Source organism: Ciconia boyciana, chromosome 3 (assembly GCF_034638445.1).
Source record: "Ciconia boyciana chromosome 3, ASM3463844v1, whole genome shotgun sequence".
Classification (NCBI taxonomy): domain Eukaryota; kingdom Metazoa; phylum Chordata; class Aves; order Ciconiiformes; family Ciconiidae; genus Ciconia; species Ciconia boyciana.
Window position 1 is genome coordinate 75,616,779 of NC_132936.1, and position 20,946 is coordinate 75,637,724.

Consider the following 20,946-nt stretch of genomic DNA (forward strand, 5'->3'; position numbering starts at 1 on the left):
TACTCCAATAGATGCTTCATGGACTTAGCAAAACACAACTGTCCTGAGAAGGGGCAGATGCCCACTAGCTCAGCCCCATCCTTTCTATCTTTTTAACCTGACACAGCAAAGAAGTGAGGAATGAGCTGAACAGTAAGATTCACTCCAGAAGCTGTGTTTGGTTGTGTTCTAGTTCCAAGAAACCACTAAGTTAAATGAAGGTGGAGCATGAATATTAAACGCTTGCTTCAAGCAATGAAATACAGGAGCTTTATTTAACAAACACCCTGTATGAAAGGAAAACAAGCTGAATCAAAGTTTTGAAAGGCTTAAACAAAAGTTGGTTTTCCTCCTTTAAATTTTGTTTACTGCTGCTGAATTGAAAAAAAAGTGTTATTTTACTGAAGTTCGAGCTGCAAATTCTTTCAGGCAAGGGCTGTCTTTTTTACCCAGTTTTCTAAAAAAGAGACCTGGGCATCTTGTTTATACTCTGTATCTGCTGATCTGCTTCTAACAACTTGAAAAGACGGCCACTGTCAGTGTCTGATACAAGAATGTATCATATTTAGACAGCTTCCCCTACAAGACTGAGAAGATAAGTATCTAACAGATGAGAAAGACCTATCCGTGTCCCTACTGAGCGGAAAGATGCAGAATGGCCCTTATTTCTAGGACTGCATAGAATCTGCATGCAGGAGATACTTCGCAAATAATTAGCTGTAGGAAAAGCTTCTAGTGGATCTTAATTACTAAAAGGCACGACCACAAGGCACAAATCCACAGGAAACCAGGCTTTCACAAACATAGCTATTCTGTACCTAGTACACCGGCTCCTGATGAGGAGGCTTAAGCTTTACTAAAACATTCCTCCATTTCAAAACTCTTAGGGGAACTCCAAAGGACTCCTTCAATCCTGAACTGCAGGGTGACTTTTTTCCTAACCAAACGTTCCCTCTCTCTCCCATAGTAACATGAAGGTAGCCCCAAGTACAGTGATGGACAACATTTCTTATTTCCACTTGTCTAAGTTCATAGGGAAGGTTTTCCTTTTTAGATTATTTTCGACCACAAACAGGATTAAACTCAATACAATTAAGCACAACAGAAGGATTGATCACTCACCAGAAGGCTTTGTCTGTGTAACACAAGACTGCCCAACAAATGCCTCCAATTCTCTCACCCTGTCAGGCACTTCTCTGAACACCTACAGCCCAGCAGAGAGGAATAAAAACAGTAAGACAACCTATATTAACAGCAAAAAAGTCATCACTTATTAGAAGACAAAATATTCTACACCATGCTTGCTACAATGGCAAGTCTCAGATATATTTCAATGAATTGTTTCAAGGTATCATTTAAAAACAATAAAAATGCCAAGAGGTACTCAGAGTGTTATTTCAATACATTCCAGTGTCTTACCTAAATCTTGGAAAGAATTAAATGAACTGTTGTAGACAGGTTGTTTACATGGTTTTTACTGCCTAAGCCTCAAAGCTATGACTCATTATTTGAGTACACTTTGAAGAAAAGACGACGCAAAGCATGATTTGTGGTCATCAGTGACAGGAAAGGAGAGAAATAGGGAATTAATTTAAAAAGAAAAAATATTACCACTAAACTCTATTGTAGTGAAGACAAATTTGCCTACTTTGCTTTTTAAAAGTTTTTAAGAGGCAGTGATGGAAATGTAATATACAAAGCGGGGGAGGAATCCCCATTTTCATGGCTGAATAGGTAAAAAAAGACATTTTTTCTTTCCCTGAACTATCAGAAGCCCCTTTCCCCAATAAATTCTTACTTGCCTGATCCATAATATAATCCCAAATAATTCTATTCCTTTTTCACTTGGATGTCCAGGCTCTGTTTGAAAAACAATCTGGTTTTACTCCAACCAGTGAGTTATTTTCTTCTCATACACTTGCCAATGAGATTGAACACTAGAGTTTCTAATTTACAGCAGTTATACTCAAGAAGAATCCCAGACACACTTGATAAGATTTTCTCACTAAGCTTTACCACAGCTTCGTTTGTTTTCCTCAACTGCTGCAAACATCCAACTTTCCTATACAGCAAAGATTTATTGTGATTATCTCAATTTCAAATTAATACCTTACTGTTTGCCTTAAATAAGTGAGATATTTTTGATCTGGCTGTTTAAAAGAAAGCCAATACAAAAGAAAATCAACAAAAATCCTAAACTAACTCATTCTGATGGAAAAGTGTCCACCAATGTTTTCACATAGACATGGATTGGGGCACATTTCCTGAACATGCCTGCATGGCTTCCAGGACATTTTATGTACATGTCACAGATCCATGGAAGGAAAACAACGATTCTGAGTACACCACTATATTTTCGACTTCAGGTGCCCAATGCTGAAGAAACACACACCTTATTCCACCTCACATTGAGGGACTGCAGGCAATCGGAAAGTTTGTCTTTTTCCTGAAGATCAACATTTTTATCCAAAAGCACTTCAGGTTCAGTTCTGTTCAGCCATTCCAGTTTGTCTTCCTGTACTTCCATCTCTTCACTTAACACCTAAAAGGGACAGAACAGTTTTAGACTGAAGCAAAATGCATACATGCTCAAGTAAAGAGTGGGGCGGGGGGCTTTCCTTTAACGCCAATATTTAGAAATGTCCCTGGAAATATATAACAGAAAAGCTTCTATTTTGGTTTCTACGCTCTATCTAGAAATTACTAAAATATTTATTCAAATATCAACATTTATTGCTAACTGGGAAAAAAAAAACTGCAAATAGCCAAGGTACCTATACAGCTTCATATCATGCACACTGATTCTCACCTCACAAGATGCTTCTGTTTGATCACCTCTGGATGCACCATGTGTATCCAAAACACAACATACTGCCCATCAAAATTGTTGCCTACATTCATTTAAAAAAAAAATTAAAAACTAAAGGCCCATTCCTGACATGCATTATACAAGTACATGGTAGATCACTACAAGGTACTTCACTCTTAAGGAAATGTACTCTGAAAGTATTTAAAAACTAAACAGAACCTTACAACTTCATTTTGATCAATCTCCCATAGCCTTCTTTCTCTTTAAACATGAAAATGCAGGTCAGATCCTGCAAAAGAGAAAAGCTTACGCTTGGATTCCCACTGACTTCAATCAACCATGCTATCAGTTGCCCATACACCACAAGCACTGTGGAGTAGGAATCACAAACTTTGTCTTTAAAGCACTAGAATAAAAAATTACAATAGCAAGTACATATCATATTTATCCACCCCATTATGTATACTAATGTCTGCTACACAAGTATTATGGACGTGTGCATAGTAAAGTGACAGGAACACAGGCCTGGAAGGGAGATGACTGAACAGAGTACCCTGCTACAATAAGCACTATACCAAATAATGCCTTTCCTAAATTGTCAAGGGTGTACCTTAAGATTTTTTTTTTTAAAACATGTTATATCCTTTTTAATTGCAGGCTGCTCCAGAAGCTCTGTTTAGAAATCTCCTTCTCGTTCCCACTGTATTTATTCCTGATGGATCAGTTAACATCTATCACTTCCACTTCCCTAATACCAGCCTCTAATAATAGCTCATCTTCCCTATGCTTTCTTACACTCATGATCATATCCCTTCTCACTGTTCTTTGACTAGACAAACAAGGCAAGCTCCGAGTCTCTTTGCAGATGAGGAGTTCTTCACCCTCCTGAAAAGCCCAGCAATCTTACTTAATACCTGTTCTATTGCAATCTCACCTTTCCTTAATATATATAACCAAAATTGCACATGCATTCCTGCTTTCACAGGCCAAACTGGTACTTAATAATTCCCTACCAGTGTTTCTCTAGCAAATTCTGTTCTTTCCCTCCCTTACTGCAGTTCTACCTTTCACTTCAGGTATCTATATTAAGGTAGACGACAAGAAAAATAAAATTTTCATGATAGTCAGCTAGCCAATACTCAACTGACACAAGACAATTTGTTTAGGCAAACACAACAGCAACTACTTTACATCGTTTATACACATTTGTAGGAAGTTCAAGCCTTTCCACCTGATTTCATCTAGCAGAGGTTTTTGGGGTTTTTTTTAATTACTAATTTTTAAAAAATGAGCAAGCAGGTTTGCTGGATTGACTACTCCTTCCATTCTTTTAGGATTCCAGAAACATTCTCTTTCACACATCCTACAAACCAAAGATATCTTGTTGTCAAAGCCAGACACAAAATAAACAGGAAAAATACACACATACATATGCACCCAAGTTACCTGAAGTGACCAAAACCCTTATAGTTTAAAAAGCAGGTTAAACAAAATCTTACACATGTATTAAAGCTGCCCAGTGAATGAGACAATGATGCTTACTCACCATTTTAAGCTTATCGGCTTTTTGCTAAAGTTTTGACAATTATAAAGTTGACTTGGGGACATCATCTCCAGTGAAATTCCACTTACTAAATTTTATCAGTTGCACATATTTCTCACTTCCTGACATATAGCCACCATCTTCTGCCTAGATAACACAGCTATCTACTCAACCCAACTTCATTACGGGATGCATCTTGCCTGTGTAAGTAACCTCACAAAACTGTCTCACACAACCATGATATTTCTTTGGCTATTTAAAATGTGAAGATTCCCCTCCCCAAAAGCCATGTCCTGACACTTTGTGCAAGACATACATGTGCACATACATATACACACTAATCAATCTTGCCTGTAATTCTCGCAAGTTTTCTTCATGGTTGAATGTAAATCTCGCGTCCAGAGCGTTTTCTACATTTTCCAACCAGCAACGCAGCTCATCAAGCTTCTTTCTGTATTCTATCAGCTGCTGATTCTCTCCTTTTAGCCTTAAAAAAGAAAAAAAAAAAAATCCACATGCATTTCTGCAGTGAACACAGCATATCAGTCCCACATTGCTTCTGATGCAACCCAGTCATGTGTTTTTCAGTGGTTGGAGCATTTTAAAGGATTCATTTTGGTATTCAAAGGATTATATCCTCATCATTAAAATGCAAGATACTTGTAAATTAATTCTACCACCTTAAAAATAGATACATTTCAGTTCCAAAGTCACAAAATAGACTTTTAAAAGTCTGCAGAAAACATTAAATGTAAGTGACAATATGACACCACCTTCAGGCCTAATCATCGTAAGCCACTACAAGGCCACTGTTAGTGAAAGTATTAGAAACATCCCTAAATCCCCCAAGGGAAAAATTCCCTTAACCACACAAAGCTCTAATGGAATTTCTCAAGCTAAACAATTAAGAAAAATCTTACTACATTTCTAAATGTATCACAAGATGTTAAAAACGTATAGTTATATAAATATCCCCCCAAAGTAACTACTCATTCCAGGGATTTATCCTTACACATTTTTTAGCAGTCAGAACAGGGGGACACGTTATATTCCCAGATAAACTGAAAATTGGTATATTTATCTCGGACAACCTTGTTCTTTGATCTTCTGAACTAAATTTAAGGCTACTTCAAAATGGATTTTCATTTTGTGCAGAAAATACCTAGTCAGATAGATTAAATCGTTGCAAACACAGACCTAAAGATCTCATTTTATAGTATTGTGGAAATTCAAGAAAAATACAAGTGTTCCAATTAGTGTATCTTTGACAATGTAAAAATAGAAATCAAGGTAATGTACTTACAGTTCAGCTTCAGCCAGAGAAAGTAGTAGAGTATTCCTTCCTAAAAAAGTCTGGCTTAGCAATGAAAAAATTTTAAAATCAAAGGAAATTTGTAAGAAAAGAAGTTTTGTGGTTGTCATTTGGGGGATTGTGTTAAAACACAGACTCACTAAGCAGTCAACTGCAGGTGCATTTATGAGAAATTGGTATTAGAAGACAGTTCAAAACACAGAGGTCTGAATGTCAGGAAAATTCAGATTAATGACAGCGTGCAATAGAATGCACTATCTCTTCCAGAGTCTTCTAAATGAGGTTCTACTCATCACATCTGGTCAAGACATCCAAATTTCTCATTAACTTATTACCTCTGTTGTCTATTCATGACCTCCGCGGTGATTGCTTTCCAACGCCTATTCAATCCCGCCAGCTTCTCCTGCAGGAAGCTCCCATCTGTAGCAGACAGTTTCTGTATGATCCCTTCCCCAGTTCTGTTCAACGCTGAAACACTGGTCTGATGGCTGCTGACTCCCTCCTCAAGTTCCTGTCAGAAACATAAAAGCCACACAGAATTTTATTACTGACCTAAAGTGACTTTGATCTGTGGCTCACAATATGCAGGATGAATCCTGGGTGCATATTATTTTACTAAAACAGGCACTTAAAGCCATCTGACTTAAAATTGGATGCTGTTGATTTAAGTTAAGAGTCTGTTGTTGAATCTAGTTCAATTTTCTAATGCGTGTCATAAAAAGATGATGACACAGAATAGGCTGCCGAATACTACTTAGGATCACAAGAATTCATTTAAACCATCAGTGCTAGAATCCACACTCACGTTTGATTCCTTTCCTCTTAATGTACAGCACTTTCTAGCAGTGCTAACAGATGGTATGACTTTTTTTTAACCAGTTCTTTTCACAACCTGTGCCCTTGACTATTTCTGTAACTTAGGGCTAAGATAATTATGGCTGTGCTGCCATGGTCCCCAGACATCACAGAAAATCCATGAAACTAAAGGAAGTCAGAAGATGTCAGAATCAAACCTTCAAATATCCCTAACCACTACAAAAACCTTACATTGTTAGTAAAAATTTCTTTGCAACTAGATCAGGAATAAGATGGTTCAAGAAAGATAAGGGAAATGCCCTAGAATAAAACTCCAAGCAGCAACAAGGATAAAATACAAACTGTATGTTAGGTAGAACACACACTTCTTTAGCAACACATACCTAACTCTTGGATAATGATTATTCCAAAAAAATAAAAAATCTGATCCTTAAAGTTAGGTTGTCTTCTCCTTATTTAAAAGGAAGTAAAGTAGTTTAGCTGAACAGAAAAGTCTGCTCTTCCATAATGATGAGCTAGAAAGACATTAAGGAATTAAATTCCAGAACTGAAGTCTGAAACAATCAAACCTAAGACATCTTTAATTAGAATCTTCTCTTTTTCTGGATTGCTTATACAAGGCAGGATCTTGCAAAGTCATTAGTGTAAAAAAATTATTTGCTAAGTTATAATTGAGCATTGTGGGGTCCATTTTTTAAATTATGAGTAGAAAGTGAAATAATATCTGGATTTCTTAAATGATAAACATTTTTAAAGCTGTAACGAAACTTATAAAACAACAAAAATTATGCCAACATTTGAATTATCAAATTATCTCAAACCCATCCATACTAAGACTCATCATAAAACTCCACACTATAAGCAGGAGTTGAGATCTTCCCCAAGAATCATTTTAAACTGCAACTGAAAAAGACATTAAGAGTTACCACTTTTTAAAGTGTAATTGCAACAGCCTCATTTCAAATCTGTATGTCTATATAGAAAACTAGAATTTTAGACAAAAATCAAGACTTTCTCCATCTTGCTCGTTTTCTGCACAAATCATACATACCTGCTGATGAAGCCCAGCTGTCTGCAGCTCCAGGCTGCCATCTGGACCACGGGCATCGGCCAATAACACTTCAGCTTCTGTTATCCAGTGGGAGAGGTCATTGAGATCACAGTGGAACTGCCTCCACACCTCAATCGCTCTATCAAAGCAACTGTTTGAAAACAAAGCATTGAAAAATTATCCAAACCATTTTGGTGAAAAGGCTACAATTCCTACTCCAGTGAGTAGAAACTTTCCTTGCAAAACAGAAAGGCTAGCATATAGCCTGGTTGAAAAAGCCCCAGTACTGAAGGCTTCTTGACGTAGTAGCAGCTGGTAAAAGCCAAAAGCACACACTGTCATTAACTTCCAGCTGAAGGAAAAAAGGGCAATCCTAAGCAAACTTTTGTTTCTATCACTTAAAAAATAAAGATTGATTAGCTGCATCAAATTGGTCTGCCAAACCCTTTTATTCTTTATTATAAAATGGTTCAGATATCAGACAGTGTGGAACATGAAATATGATTAATTGCTTAGATTTTTTTTTTCTTTTTTATTCATAAACCATGGGGTGCCTGTGCCTGGAATTTAATAAGTGAAGGTGATTTTGATTATATAGAACTGACTGTATTACCAGTGGGCCCTGTATAAGTAGGTCTTCTACAATTTAATCACACAATAATTTACCAGGCATTTCATTATTATTACCATCTTTGCAGCCTCAAATTAATGTGTAGCTTAACTTGAAGGGCAACTTCTTCTAGCATGGAACAGGCTGAATTATCACAGTCAGAAGGTCGTTTTTAGCTAAAATGAGAGTTCTACTACGTTAACAAACTAACAAAAACAGCCCATAAACATTAAATATGAAAAACGTATCAGAAAGGCATAGAGAGAGTGGCTTGCTTTCTATTTGTGGATTGCTAACTCTGTGTTAGCATTATAAAGCAAATAGGACAGATGTCTCAAAGGACACAGGACTTGAGACAAACAACATGAAATCTACATCAATGCCAACAGACTGGATAGTATCCCATTCCAAACTAATAAAACCAGTCGTCCTTAAAGACATAGGAGGCCAGGTGTCCTGCTCATCAGAGGACCCTCTAATGTGACAGAGGAAAGATCCCATCTACAGCCCATTATTTTTGTCTTAAACAATTCCAACAGCAAAGACTCCAGGGTTACTGCTTATATACAGATGCAATCTGAAATTAGCAGCATAACATCAAAGATATCCACAACCAAACTTTAAAGAGCTATCACTGCATCTATTTTCTTCACTAATTAAGTTCAGCAATCCCAGAATTCCCAGTGAGATTATTTTCATCAAAATTATATCTCATTTTTATCAAGACATCCATATTTCTTGGCACATACAGGGCTTTTTTGTTATTATCAATCTTCATGTGGGCCAATTCTAATAAAGAAGAAAGCCTTAAAAAATTTCTACTTAAATTTTTCTGGCCCTACCTCCTAGTTCTACCATTTCAGTTTCCTGCACACATTCCAGTTCAATACACTAGACCAACCTGTAGACTGACCCCAAATCTCATTCTCCTTTTATTTCTCAGGTGCATTGCAGTCTAACTGAACATATTGTCTCATTCCACGTTTAATGAGAAGAGATATTCTAAGCACTTAAAATAGTTTTTTAAACTATTTTATTGGCTTCCCTCAAAATGAAAGTTTCTGGGGGAGTTTTGAACACGTGACTTTATCAAAATCCAGAATTTTAGAACTTTAGAGGAGAACGCTTTGAGATACAAAGCTTTAACTCCTGCCATTTCTGTTGTGAGCCTACAGTTCCATCAATATTTTGAGCAACGAGATGAAGTTTCACTCCAGTTTTGAGCCAGATGCACATGCTGCTGTTTCACTACAGACTGTCTCAGCTGAAAGATAAAAGTACCAACGTCCTGTCATTACTCCACCGAGACTTGGCTACTCCATGCCTCCTCTGCAGGAATCCACTTGCTTCCAAACCACAGTTCATTCCCAAGTCACCAACACTTTTAGCACTGATACAAAGTCCATGGCAGAAGGAGCAGATCTAGCAAACCAGCATTGTTACAAACAGCTCAACAAAGCATTAAGCCCATACATACACGCACACAAAACACAAACACATTTTACTTTACACATATGTTCACGTCAAACTGAAGTCAACTGGATTTAGTTGAACACTTAAAAGCTTTGCTAAGTACAGTTTCATTCAACTTGTGCTTGGCTACATCAAAGCTTTTATCAAAGGTTTAACTACTTAGCTGGCACTCAATCACAAAATCATTACTACCTCTGAAAACTAAATCAATCTTTTGCCACAGACTTCAGATGCTGTTTCGACTAATTCTGTCAAAATCCCCACCCACTGCAGAAATAGAAAAAAGCCAGAGACTGTTAAGGAGATAGTCTTCTATCCTTCTTGCTTATACTTAGGGCAACACTGGGAAAAACAAGAATAAACTTGGTTAAAAATTATTCTTAGTAGCAGAAAGGGTGTAAAAATACCAATGCCAAAATACAGCATTTTAATATTGATACTAATATTGTCTTCATTAATCAAAGTATATCCTTCTATTAAAATTGTAGCACTTAATATATTCAGGAAGCTACATACCATTTTAGCTTAAGTTGCTAGTCCAGTAGACCCTTTTGTATGAAAATTGCACCCAATATTATTCTCATTAAGATACAGAGCTTTACAAACTTTATGAAGTTCAAGATTAATTTGTATTCAGTGAACCAACTGAGGATATAGTCTGTTGCATTTTTGCCAGCTAATCATAAACACTGGACTTACTCTTTGATACACTTATCTTTTTCAATGGGAAGACCAGGTTTCTGGTTAACCCTGGCTACTTAATGAAACAAAGTTTAAGTAGTAAATGAAATTGTACTCATACTTACAAAAGCATAATACTAGTTAAAGATTTTCAATTAAGTTATGAGGGGAAAAAAAGGCATAACTAAAGCTTAGTGTGCATCATACCTATGAAGACAACAAAATAGCTGCAGGCATATAAATACAGATGGGCAGCAGATTCTCGAGCAGTTGTCTCCAAATACGGCAGGTGACTACAGGCAGCCAGCAATAGCACAGAAAGTGGTACCCAGCTGGCACCACTATTTGTTTTCAAATTAAAAAACAGTGAAAAAACAGTGCCTGATGAGTTATTAAAAATCTTGATGCTTCACTGATCCAGTGGCCCAGAATTTCTGGAAGTCTCTGCTTAGACAATACCACCAAGCAACTTTTATATTCCTACACATAACACCAGTACCCTGAGAAAGAGTTGAAAACACACACTTCCTAAAAAAACTTCTTTTCAAAATACACTACCAAATGTGTTTGATATCAAATTTCTGGTGCTGCACAGCAAGTGAACATGGCTAGACATTACTTTACGTTGTATGAACTTCTGCATTAACCATTACCTTGTATTGCTATTAAAAAGCAAATACTGTAAAAGCAAATTAACTACAGTATGAGCCTTTGCATTTAATTTTAAGTTTCATAAAATCATTTTCAGTCATTAAGGGGTTTTTTGCATAGCAGCAATCTCAGTGTCTACTGCTGTTTGCAGTGTGAGTACCTTCAGCTTAGTGGTAACTTCCCAAACACATACTTTCACCAATTCCAACTTAAAATGCCTGACACGTTTTTCTAAGTTTGACTAAGTGGTATTGATTTTATTTTTAAACATTTAAAGATGTTTCAGATAAGGCATTTTCAGTTTACAGTATCTTCTGCAAGGGGCAGGGAGAAATCACAGCTTAGTTTAATTTCCCCCCCCCCCTACTTTTTTGGCAGAAGTGAAATTACACCTATTTAATCTTTGTGGAAAGGAAATAGGAGATACATTTTTCTTAAGCACGGATTTCAATATTTTCTTGTTTTCTCAACCACAAAATGTTCTAATATGGCCATCTCTCATCTTCAATTATTTACAACAAATATTATTGCCAACTATCATACATACTGTATTTTAAAGACCTCATCCTTTCAAACTCCTTCCCTCCTTCAAAACAAGCCCTGAATTCTTTGTTAAAAGATGTCCTACTCAACGTTTTTCTTCTAGAACTTTGCTTTGTGATACCTTTACAAAACAAAAATTTTATGCTTTATAAACAAAATATTCTATTTTATAAAGTAAAAACAATCAGCTTCATAAAAGCACCCAAACTACAATTTGCATGTTAACTGTTTCAACATTCAATAATTCTGGCAATTATCATGTTATACTAACATATTAAAGCTGATTACCCTAACGATGAAGATAAAGAGTTTGGGAGTACATTTGTAAAACGCTTATATCCAAGTACATAAAGTATTTACCACTTGGTCACAGAAACCAAACTTCCTCCACTTACCACTTACGATCATTGTACATTCTATTAATTCTATCCCATTCCGCATTCAACTGGGTTAGTGCATCTCCTATTTGTATCGCCTCAGGTCCAGATGCTTCTAATATAACATCAGGCTGCTTCTCATGTATGACCGCAATTTGTTCCCCAAGTTTATCCAAAATATCTTTTATGTTCTGCAAGCACAGTAATGACACAAGCCATTAGTAAAGTCAACTCTAGCAGGAAAAAAAAACAAAACAAAAAAACTTAAAAAAAGACCAAAAAGTAATCTCTTCAAAACAGTGTTCCAAAAAATCAGTATCTACAGTAAGACCATGACCATCAGCAGTTCACGGATTAAATCAGTTTTAGCAACTGAACTGAATAGTTCATCACACCTTTTTAAGCATGTGTCCTTCTCAGTTTTTTATGAAGACAATTAAATATTTTATATATCAAATCTGGTCCTGAGGTCAAGGGGCATACCATACTTCTCAAACAGCAGTATCTTCATTATTAAACAAATCTGCCCGTGTCATGAAGACGCTATACATATTCCTTCCTTATGTAAAAAATGAGACACAAAACGTGACTTTATTATGCTTCATGTAACCTCCCATATGCACAGAACTGCAAAAGCACAAGCTACATAAAAGTTTTAGATTTAAATGACAAAGTTAAAGCAATCTATCTCAACTATCATTGAACTATGATGCAAAAATACCTTTAAACCAGATGCTGTTTGTAAGGCTGCCTTGGTATTCAGAGGACTAACAGTCCATGCAAACAGTGGAATTTACTGTTTTAAATTCAAAAAGATAAGTAATACTTTAAAAATTCTATGCTCTGCTATTTGTTTCTTCTGAAAACAGCCTTAGAATATACCAAAATTACAAAATCAGACGAGACCTGCACCAAAATGAAGTATTTTAAACCCATCTTAACATAAACACTCCTAATTGTACTTAAGGGAGCACAGAAGCAGAGTAAACAGGGACAAGAGAATCTCATCAACAAAACAGAAGAGTCACCCACTTCGTCAAAAGGTTGGCATCATTCCCCTATTTGCTTTTGAAAACTATGCCAAAACACAAATATGAAAAATGAAAGCATGTACACAGCATAAAGAAAAGCAAGTCAGAAAAGCGGACTAAAATTCTGAAAAGCTTTTAAAGGACCTGTATAACAGCTGCAGAAACAGCTGATCTAGCCCTAGGTGAGAGGCGAAGCCTGGCTACCTCAAATATAAGGACACACGGACCCCACTATGGTTCACAACCCACAGAGGTACATCTACACTGCATCACACCACGTGCAATTCCCAACTCCAATGGATGTTTTCTGTGGGAATATGTATCGTGTTCCTTTGCATGCTCAAAATTAACCAGGACTCAGACTTCTACATACTTAACTCACATTTGACAGCAGGATTCAATATTTTCAAACATACTTTCTTCATCCCCTTTTGAAGAAGGGCAAACGCTTAACTACTTCCTCATCATTAATCACACAGGTAAATCCACTGACTGGCAATGAGGAGAAGTGGGAGCTTAAAACTGAGAACATATTGATGCTTTGCTAATCAGAACAGGTACCGTTGTCTTGTGGTCTCATATATAGCTTCATACAAAAGTCAAGAATCTCCCTTTCTCCCTCTTCCTATGTAAACAATTGTTTCACATGACACAGAGAACAGCAGCTGTATTAAGGAGACCAAGCAGGAACATAAGGAGATTGGCTTTAGCATTTCTCTACGTATTATGTAAACTACCTGATGAAAAACATAACAGTTTCTCCAACAAAAGAAGTCAAACCCTTCTCCCCCAACCTCCCACCCAGCTTCTGTGCTGCTCACTTTGTATCTAGATTCTGTATAAAAGAAAAGTTATCCACAAAACCATCTCGTTATTTAATTTTCAGTGCATATTGATCCAGTATATACTGAGCAAAAATACAAATAGAGCTATCCAGCCACTAAGGTGGTCTTTTTTCTTCTGCTATTCCCTTCTCCCGTTCTTCCCTCTGAATATTGTGCTTAGGCATGCAGTACCTTCAGTGCGTCTTCCTGAGTTGAAAAATTCTCATAGATGCCAGTATTTAGCTCTGGTGCATTCAGCAGCAGTTCAACATCAGCCATGGCCAGCAAGACTTTGTTGATTTCAACCAAGTATTCAGCCGAAAAAGGCAAGTTCCTAATCCCTGCAGCAAAGTGGCCTTTTAACCTCTGCTGCACAGGGATTGCCTAAAAACATGAAAGTTAATTTTATATTTCAAAGAACAAGCAATTTTATGAAAAAATCCTAAATCAGTAGACTATATTCAGAATAAGTACTTTCCTACATTAAAAGACAAAACAAAGGCATTTCTAGCAAAGTTACATAAATTCAGAAAGCTGCAAGTCCTGCAGAGAACTGTTTCTATATTTATAAAAATAAGTTAGAAAACAATAGGTATCATGCTTCACAATGACCCTGTATTATTCTTTATTAAAACTCTGGGGAGTGGGAAAGGCAATGCTGTTTCTCTCACCTTGATCCTTACCATTTCCAGAAATTACACTTCTTGATTGAGCCTGTATCTAGTTGTGATTACAACCCACTGTCTGCTTCCTTCATCATCAAGGACTCCCAGAAGTTACCAATTTACTGAAGCAGACTTTTTTCCTCTTCACATTCTTTTCAATAAGCATCCCCACCCACATTTCCCAACCATTTTTTAAATAAATTAGTGCTCCAGCAGTACCACAAAATGCTTTTTTCAGCAAAGCAATAAGAGACAGTAACACCTCAAAAGCTTGGCTATTGTTATCTGCCCTGGCTGTAAGACCAGGCTATCCAGCCAAGTACCATGTTAGCAGATAAGAAAGCAAGAACAGTAATTTAATGCAGCTTTTTCTTGGATCATAAATGATGGCCTGGATCTGAAGCATTAGGAAGCCAGCTGCAAGAAGCGATACTCTGCCATGCCTGGCAAAGGCAGTAGAGGCAGGTGAAGCAGATACTCTGAAGACTGAAAGCAGTTTTTTGCTGAAAAGGTTTCTTGTCCAACAGGATTCTGTTACCACCTCTGAAAACAGACCAGTTCTTTAAAATCAGCAATGAAAAAGTAAACCCACCTCCAAATACTGAAGAATTCAAGCAACTTCTAAGCCACCATCCTGTACTCAGTAAATGTGAGTCAAGCAAGACAGAGACAGAGGCACTCAACTGTATGATTTACTAACAGCTGAGAATACGCTTAAGAATGTAAAGAATAAATGTATGTTCACAGCTATTTCAGCCAGTAAATTTTACTTTGCAATTAGTCTGGGCTGGGTGCACACATGCAAATCACTAGCACAGCTGACAACCAGTAAAATATTAAGCCTCACTAACGAAGTTGTTTGCAAACACCTGTCTGTATCTTCCTCCTCCACGTGTTTCTGAGCATTTCAAATATGTCACTCAAATTAACTGGAATCTAACACATGCAGCATGTGTAGTTCAAAAGAAAAAAGGACTGCAGCAGAAAAGATATGTTCACATATTCACCATTCAGGATTTCTTCTCATGCACTGAATTCTCCTAAGGATTTTATTTGTTTTCTCTTGGTTTGGGGTTTTTTTGTTTTGTTTTTTAAAGTAGACACTCATCCCTGTGCTGAAACTGGGGACACAGTTGTACTTCCACAAGACCTTTACCACCAAACATTGTCTGGTGGTAAACAATGTTTTCAGTCATTCACTGCACACCAAAGAAATAGGATGTACAGGCATATAAGCATAAATTGAGTCTACTGAAAACAAGTATTACAGACAAGCATAATAAAATACTCAGCATTGCTTTTGATTCAGTAACAGTACAGCAAGCAAGCACCGCAGTAAAAACCATAAACTACTCCATATGCTTTAGCTACAAACCAAGTGTCTTGGTCCCTGATTCTCCCCAAACACATTTTCTTGAGGCGCTGTATATATTTTGTCAGCTTCCATCACTGAAATTTGGAGCAAAAGCCCAAGGCTTAAACAGTGGTATGATTTCCTGTGGGAGGAGAGGCCCCAGCTCTGAAGAAATCAGACAAAGCTTGTGCAACTCAAAGTATCTTTTCCTCAGCAATGTGGAATAAGGCTGGGTTTGAACAAACACCAGGATGCCTGCTGCAGTACAGCCACCTGCAACATCTTCACAAGCTGTTTTCTCTAACTCTCCATCATCCCACAAGTCCCATTCTCACACAGGCAACAGTCCAGAATCTGGACTTCACCCAAATGAATAGGCCACTGGACTTTATTATCTGTATACTGTACACACATTGCCTTATCTCCCATTAGAAAAAACTTGCACAAGATTCAAAACAGCACCTGGTAGCATGCAAACTTGTTTTCCACTTGTTGCCATATACTTGTTGGCATATACTGTTTTCCACTTGTTGACATATACTGAAACTTTCTGCTTCCCCAGTAGCACCATCCTGGGCCAGGCTGCTGCTCTTCTGCAAAGCAGTGAATTCCTCCTGGTGCTGTTCCAGCAGAGCACACCTCATTACTAATCTCCTCCAGCTGCCTCCCATCACCAAGATGATGTTTCCTCCTTTCACAACCCTCCTTCTTAAAGGTGAACGTATGTAAGTGTCATAAACACATTAGTGCTTCACTACAGCTGAGTTTAATTGTTCAGCTGTTCTCTACCTTGCATCACAGACTGGAAGCTTCTAAAATGCAGCTTAAAGTACTAAAAAATGGAAGAGCAGAAGTTTGACATAACTGTCTCACACAAATCAAACACCTACATGTCACACAAGCTGGTTTTTAGGTTTGGGGGTTTTTTTAATTAAAAAAAAAAAAACAAACAGGCAAGCAAACTCTTTCTTAAGCACCCAAAAATAAAAAGTTAATCAAAGATTATTTAGGAGGAGATCGGACTGCATGACTTAATAGCCCTTTTCTACTTTAATTTCAGTGGTAACAGAGCATCTTTATTAAATTTGGTCTCTCTTTAAATACTAGGAAAAATGTAGGACTGGGGGAAAAAAGGGGAATACTCAGTTACTCACATACATTCTATAAATAAGGCCTCTCAATGAGACCTGCTAAAAATAATTTTAATTCAGTGGTCATAAATAAAATTTGTTTCCTGCTATACTTAGCATCTAGTTTGACCTGCAATTCAGAATTTGGTTTCAGATTTTCTTCCCTTCTCCCCTTTTACACTTAAATATATTTTGAAACAAAATCTACCAAAGATTCAATTCAAGGAGATACTCTGACTTGCTTCCAAGTGGATTTTGGAAAATACTGCCCAAGAAATTGATGTAAACTTAAATAATTTACCTTCCATGTCTCACTACATAAATATGTTAACCAAAAGTGTCTACCCAGTCTAATCTCAGATCACCACACAATATTTTATCATCTTTGCAAATAAATACCCTTTTGATTAGAAATGCTCGCTTTTTAACCATTCCTTGCCCCTCCTCTCTCTCTCAAACTATTTCATAGCCAGTTTTCTAGAAAAAGGTTTTCCAAAGATAAAATCTCATGTCCATTTTATTGGTTCTTCTGGGTTAATTAATGCAGTCAGTAAGGAACATATTTGTGGGCAAAGTAGCTAATGGTTCATATTTAAGTAACCCAGAACCTTCCCTATAAAAAGCACAACAGGCAAACAAACATGTTTTCTTTATTACAGGAATAATATTTCAAGATCCTTCAAGATAGTGGCTGTGTTTCAGTTTATAAGGAAAACTGCACTGTGCCTGCAACAGCAAATTCACTTGCCATCTGCAAGATTATCACTTTCACTTCAAAACAGTTTTCTAAAACCTGGAAAAATCTCTCAGGAACTTTAGTCAACTAATTACCTCTGCAATTTAAGGTTTAATTTTTCCTTTCCCTCATTCCAAGCCAAGTGAGAATAGAGCAATTTAAATAAATACTAAAGCAAGGTTAGAAAAGAAGGAACTCAAGGAGATACAAACTTCCGATGCAGGCTTTTCTAGCTAACAGATTTGTGGCAAAACAAGGGTTATTCAGAAGTACCTGCTATGCAGAAGGGTTACCAATATTTCAGAGACACTTAGCTCCATAATCCCTAGAAGCATACATGAGGAGGAATATTTATGATCCAGCTACTTCCAGCAAATCAATATATAGATATATATGACCTTCAAGCACCATAAGTAAGTCCTCTCCTCCATACTCATTTACAACAATGTAAATAATGTATTACATAAAACCTTAATGGGAGTCTACTCCCCAGCTCGGCAGCTGAAACCTTTCTTTCCCTCCCTGTTATGTTCGTTTCAAATACTAGTTTCTCTTCCTCTGCTCACTGCACCTTCCTTACATCAAGGTGAGGGGTTGAGCCAGCTGCACACCAGTGGATCAAGAATTCATTTAGTGCTTCTCAATCCTGAGCTGAGATGAGGAAAAAAGCACTGCAATTTGCTATTTGGTAGCCTGGGGGCTGTAAGAATACATCCAGGGTTTCCCTTTCCCCACCTTCATCAGACATCCCTACTGACTAAAGGAGGGGGAGGGAGGGTGTTCAAGCACAGAATAGATGGTAAAAATTGGGGAGGGGCAGTTTCTGTTGCAGAATTTTAGCATTAGGTCCCCCCTGGTGCTGAGGGTAAGTCAGGTCTGGTGGCTCGAAGAAGATTCTGGAGCAACTGTGTTCATCTAAAATGATGATGATATTTGGGAACACTATTTTTCCCTTCAGAAATGGTATGGTCCCATACCATCTTTGGTATTCAAGATCAATTAGTAAAGCAGGTGAAAGAACAAGCCATAAAAGTAAAATAAGGTCACCTGAGACAGGCTGGCTTACCACTCAAATATCAGAAAGCTAAAGACACAGGGACATGAAGCAAAAGCAGCAGTTTCCGAGTTTCACAGCAGTAGTGAAAACTGCTGTGGTGCCTTTCTGAAATCCTAGCTGACTCAGCCAGACTAGAAACTACATCTGGAAGTATAAGGATACTTTTACACAACTTAACTAATTCTGAGCAAAGATAATGTTTCTCCACCAACAGTCTACTGTAATTGCTATGCTCATCCATATTTACATGATATTCTGCATTCAGCACCCAGGTACCAAGATGCAGTAATCCAGGAATGGATCCAGCAGTGCCAGGGATTAGCTGCCGTATATCCCTAAAGAAAAGGGCTTTATAGGAGTCAAAGGATCTTCCTTAGAGAAGATCAGTCAACCTGCACTGAGACCAACAGTGATAAGGAAGACCAGTCTGTGGCATAACTGGACTGCTCCCATTATCAAAGAACCATCCAGGTGCACCTTTTTCCCTTTTCAATACAGTACGTGATTCACTCAAAGCAGCTGATGGTCGAATAGAAGAACTGAATCATGCTGTTTTACTTTAAATGTGTATGGATCCCCATTTCCTTCAGACAAATTCCTTGGCATCAGTCATGTCCCAGGGAGCTCATGTGCAAGTACCACAGTACATCAGGAGTGACCGCTGGGGACCCAACAGAGTGGTCAGATGTTGTACAGTTAAACAGACGCTGGAGCCATCTTTGCTGCCCAGCTCTGCACAGGAGCTTATAATTTGAAAAAGTCTCTCTAAAGAGTAGATTTAAAAGGTTTACTTTCATAGCTGAAACTGAATAGCCTGTGTGACCAAGGAGAGCAGACCATCTGCCATAGGTCTACAGCTATCATAGGCAGCTGAAGCCACGCAGCACTACAGCTGTGAATGAAGAGCACCACATCATGATTTTGTGGTGTGAGTCTCACAGGGAACCAGAGCATTTTACCCCTGCCTCCAAGTTAATTGGTGTTGGGTTAAAAAGTTACAGAGCAGTCAAAAACAGATTGATTGGTTTTAATTATGAAGTTTCATATGCAGAAACTGAGAAGTACTTGACAGATTGCCTAGCCCCCAAGCTTGTCCAAGAAATTACTTACTGCTTCACAAGGTTCCTCACTGTTATTGCCTAAAATATTAATGTAATCACCATGCAGCCAAAGTGTTTTGAAGGATGAAAAAGAGAAATAGAATTAAAAAAAAAAACCCACAAAACCACAACAAAACAAAAAAAACCTCACTGAAAGTATCTGTACCATCAACAATTAAGACATACAGCTTTCTGGGCAGTAAATTTTATCAGACCCTGACATCCTATTAAATCAGTTGTGAAATTGTTTGTCAAGACCCACACACACACATTATCACACATAAGTCTTCTCATCAGAATACTTCAACCTTTGTCACTTTTATTAATCTTCATTGTGTAGAGTAATATCAATCACATGAGGGTAGTTATCATTCCCTAAGACCTTGAGGCAGTGAAAGGCAGCATCAGAGTAGTTACAATATCCCAACCACAGGATGCAGAGGCACTGAGTTTAAGCCTCAAACGAGACTTTTATCATACCCGTACCAATGCAACATTGAATCAGGCTGTTTGAGCCAGGCTATCAAAAAGAGCCAAGACAACACCCATGAGCAAGACTGGCAAGAGAAACTGTCCTGATTGAAGCACACTGCCCAGATCACGCTCTAAGACTTGGGCCTGGTGGCTGGGATATTTTGGACCTATGATGACTATGTAGAAATCCCAAACTAGTATAAGCAGATAATTTCCTAATAAAAAATGAATGCTGTCATTTTGAAAACACTTCTTTCCAAGAAGATGTCAAAAGAACAGCCATAAACCCCTAATATATGAATCTCTAAAGCTCATATATAGCATTCACTCTGTTTGCTCTAAGAAAAAAAGTCTTATTTACCTGTAGTTTTTGTTCATCTTCCACACCTTGCAGCCCTGACAGACGGTGCTCAGCCTCATCCAGCCACTTCATGAGACTGTCATGTTCCTTCTTATACTGGGAAAACACTGGAGAGAGTTCCACCACCTGCCTCCTTTGAAATGACCTGCACTCCTACAATCCAGTGTATTAGGAAAATACGGTATAAGAAGAGGGAAGTATTGAACAGAATAGGTCTTATTTATTTGAAAAACAAAAATACTTGAGGGACTCATTTGAAGAAGCAAATTCCAAAATATGCAATAGGAGCCATTTATTTTTTTAAAATAGCTATATTCTATTTATCTGCACAAACATGTAATCAAAGCCAGCCTAAGGGTCTTACCCTGC

General features: G+C 37.5%; 1 protein-coding gene across 3 annotated transcripts in view; it reads right to left on the reverse strand.

Annotated features, from left to right (window-relative positions):
* UTRN (utrophin) overlaps positions 1 to 20,946 on the reverse strand; it is a 393,293-nt gene that overhangs the window by 235,925 nt on the left and 136,422 nt on the right. For all 3 annotated transcript variants that reach the window (XM_072856186.1, XM_072856185.1, XM_072856184.1), the window contains 8 exons: positions 20,578 to 20,730; positions 13,893 to 14,084; positions 11,864 to 12,036; positions 7,511 to 7,661; positions 5,979 to 6,154; positions 4,683 to 4,818; positions 2,372 to 2,521; positions 1,102 to 1,183 (listed from right to left, as the gene is read on the reverse strand). In XM_072856186.1, coding sequence (XP_072712287.1) covers positions 1,102 to 1,183; positions 2,372 to 2,521; positions 4,683 to 4,818; positions 5,979 to 6,154; positions 7,511 to 7,661; positions 11,864 to 12,036; positions 13,893 to 14,084; positions 20,578 to 20,730 — 1,213 coding nt within the window. The remainder of the gene's footprint in view (positions 1 to 1,101; positions 1,184 to 2,371; positions 2,522 to 4,682; positions 4,819 to 5,978; positions 6,155 to 7,510; positions 7,662 to 11,863; positions 12,037 to 13,892; positions 14,085 to 20,577; positions 20,731 to 20,946) is intronic.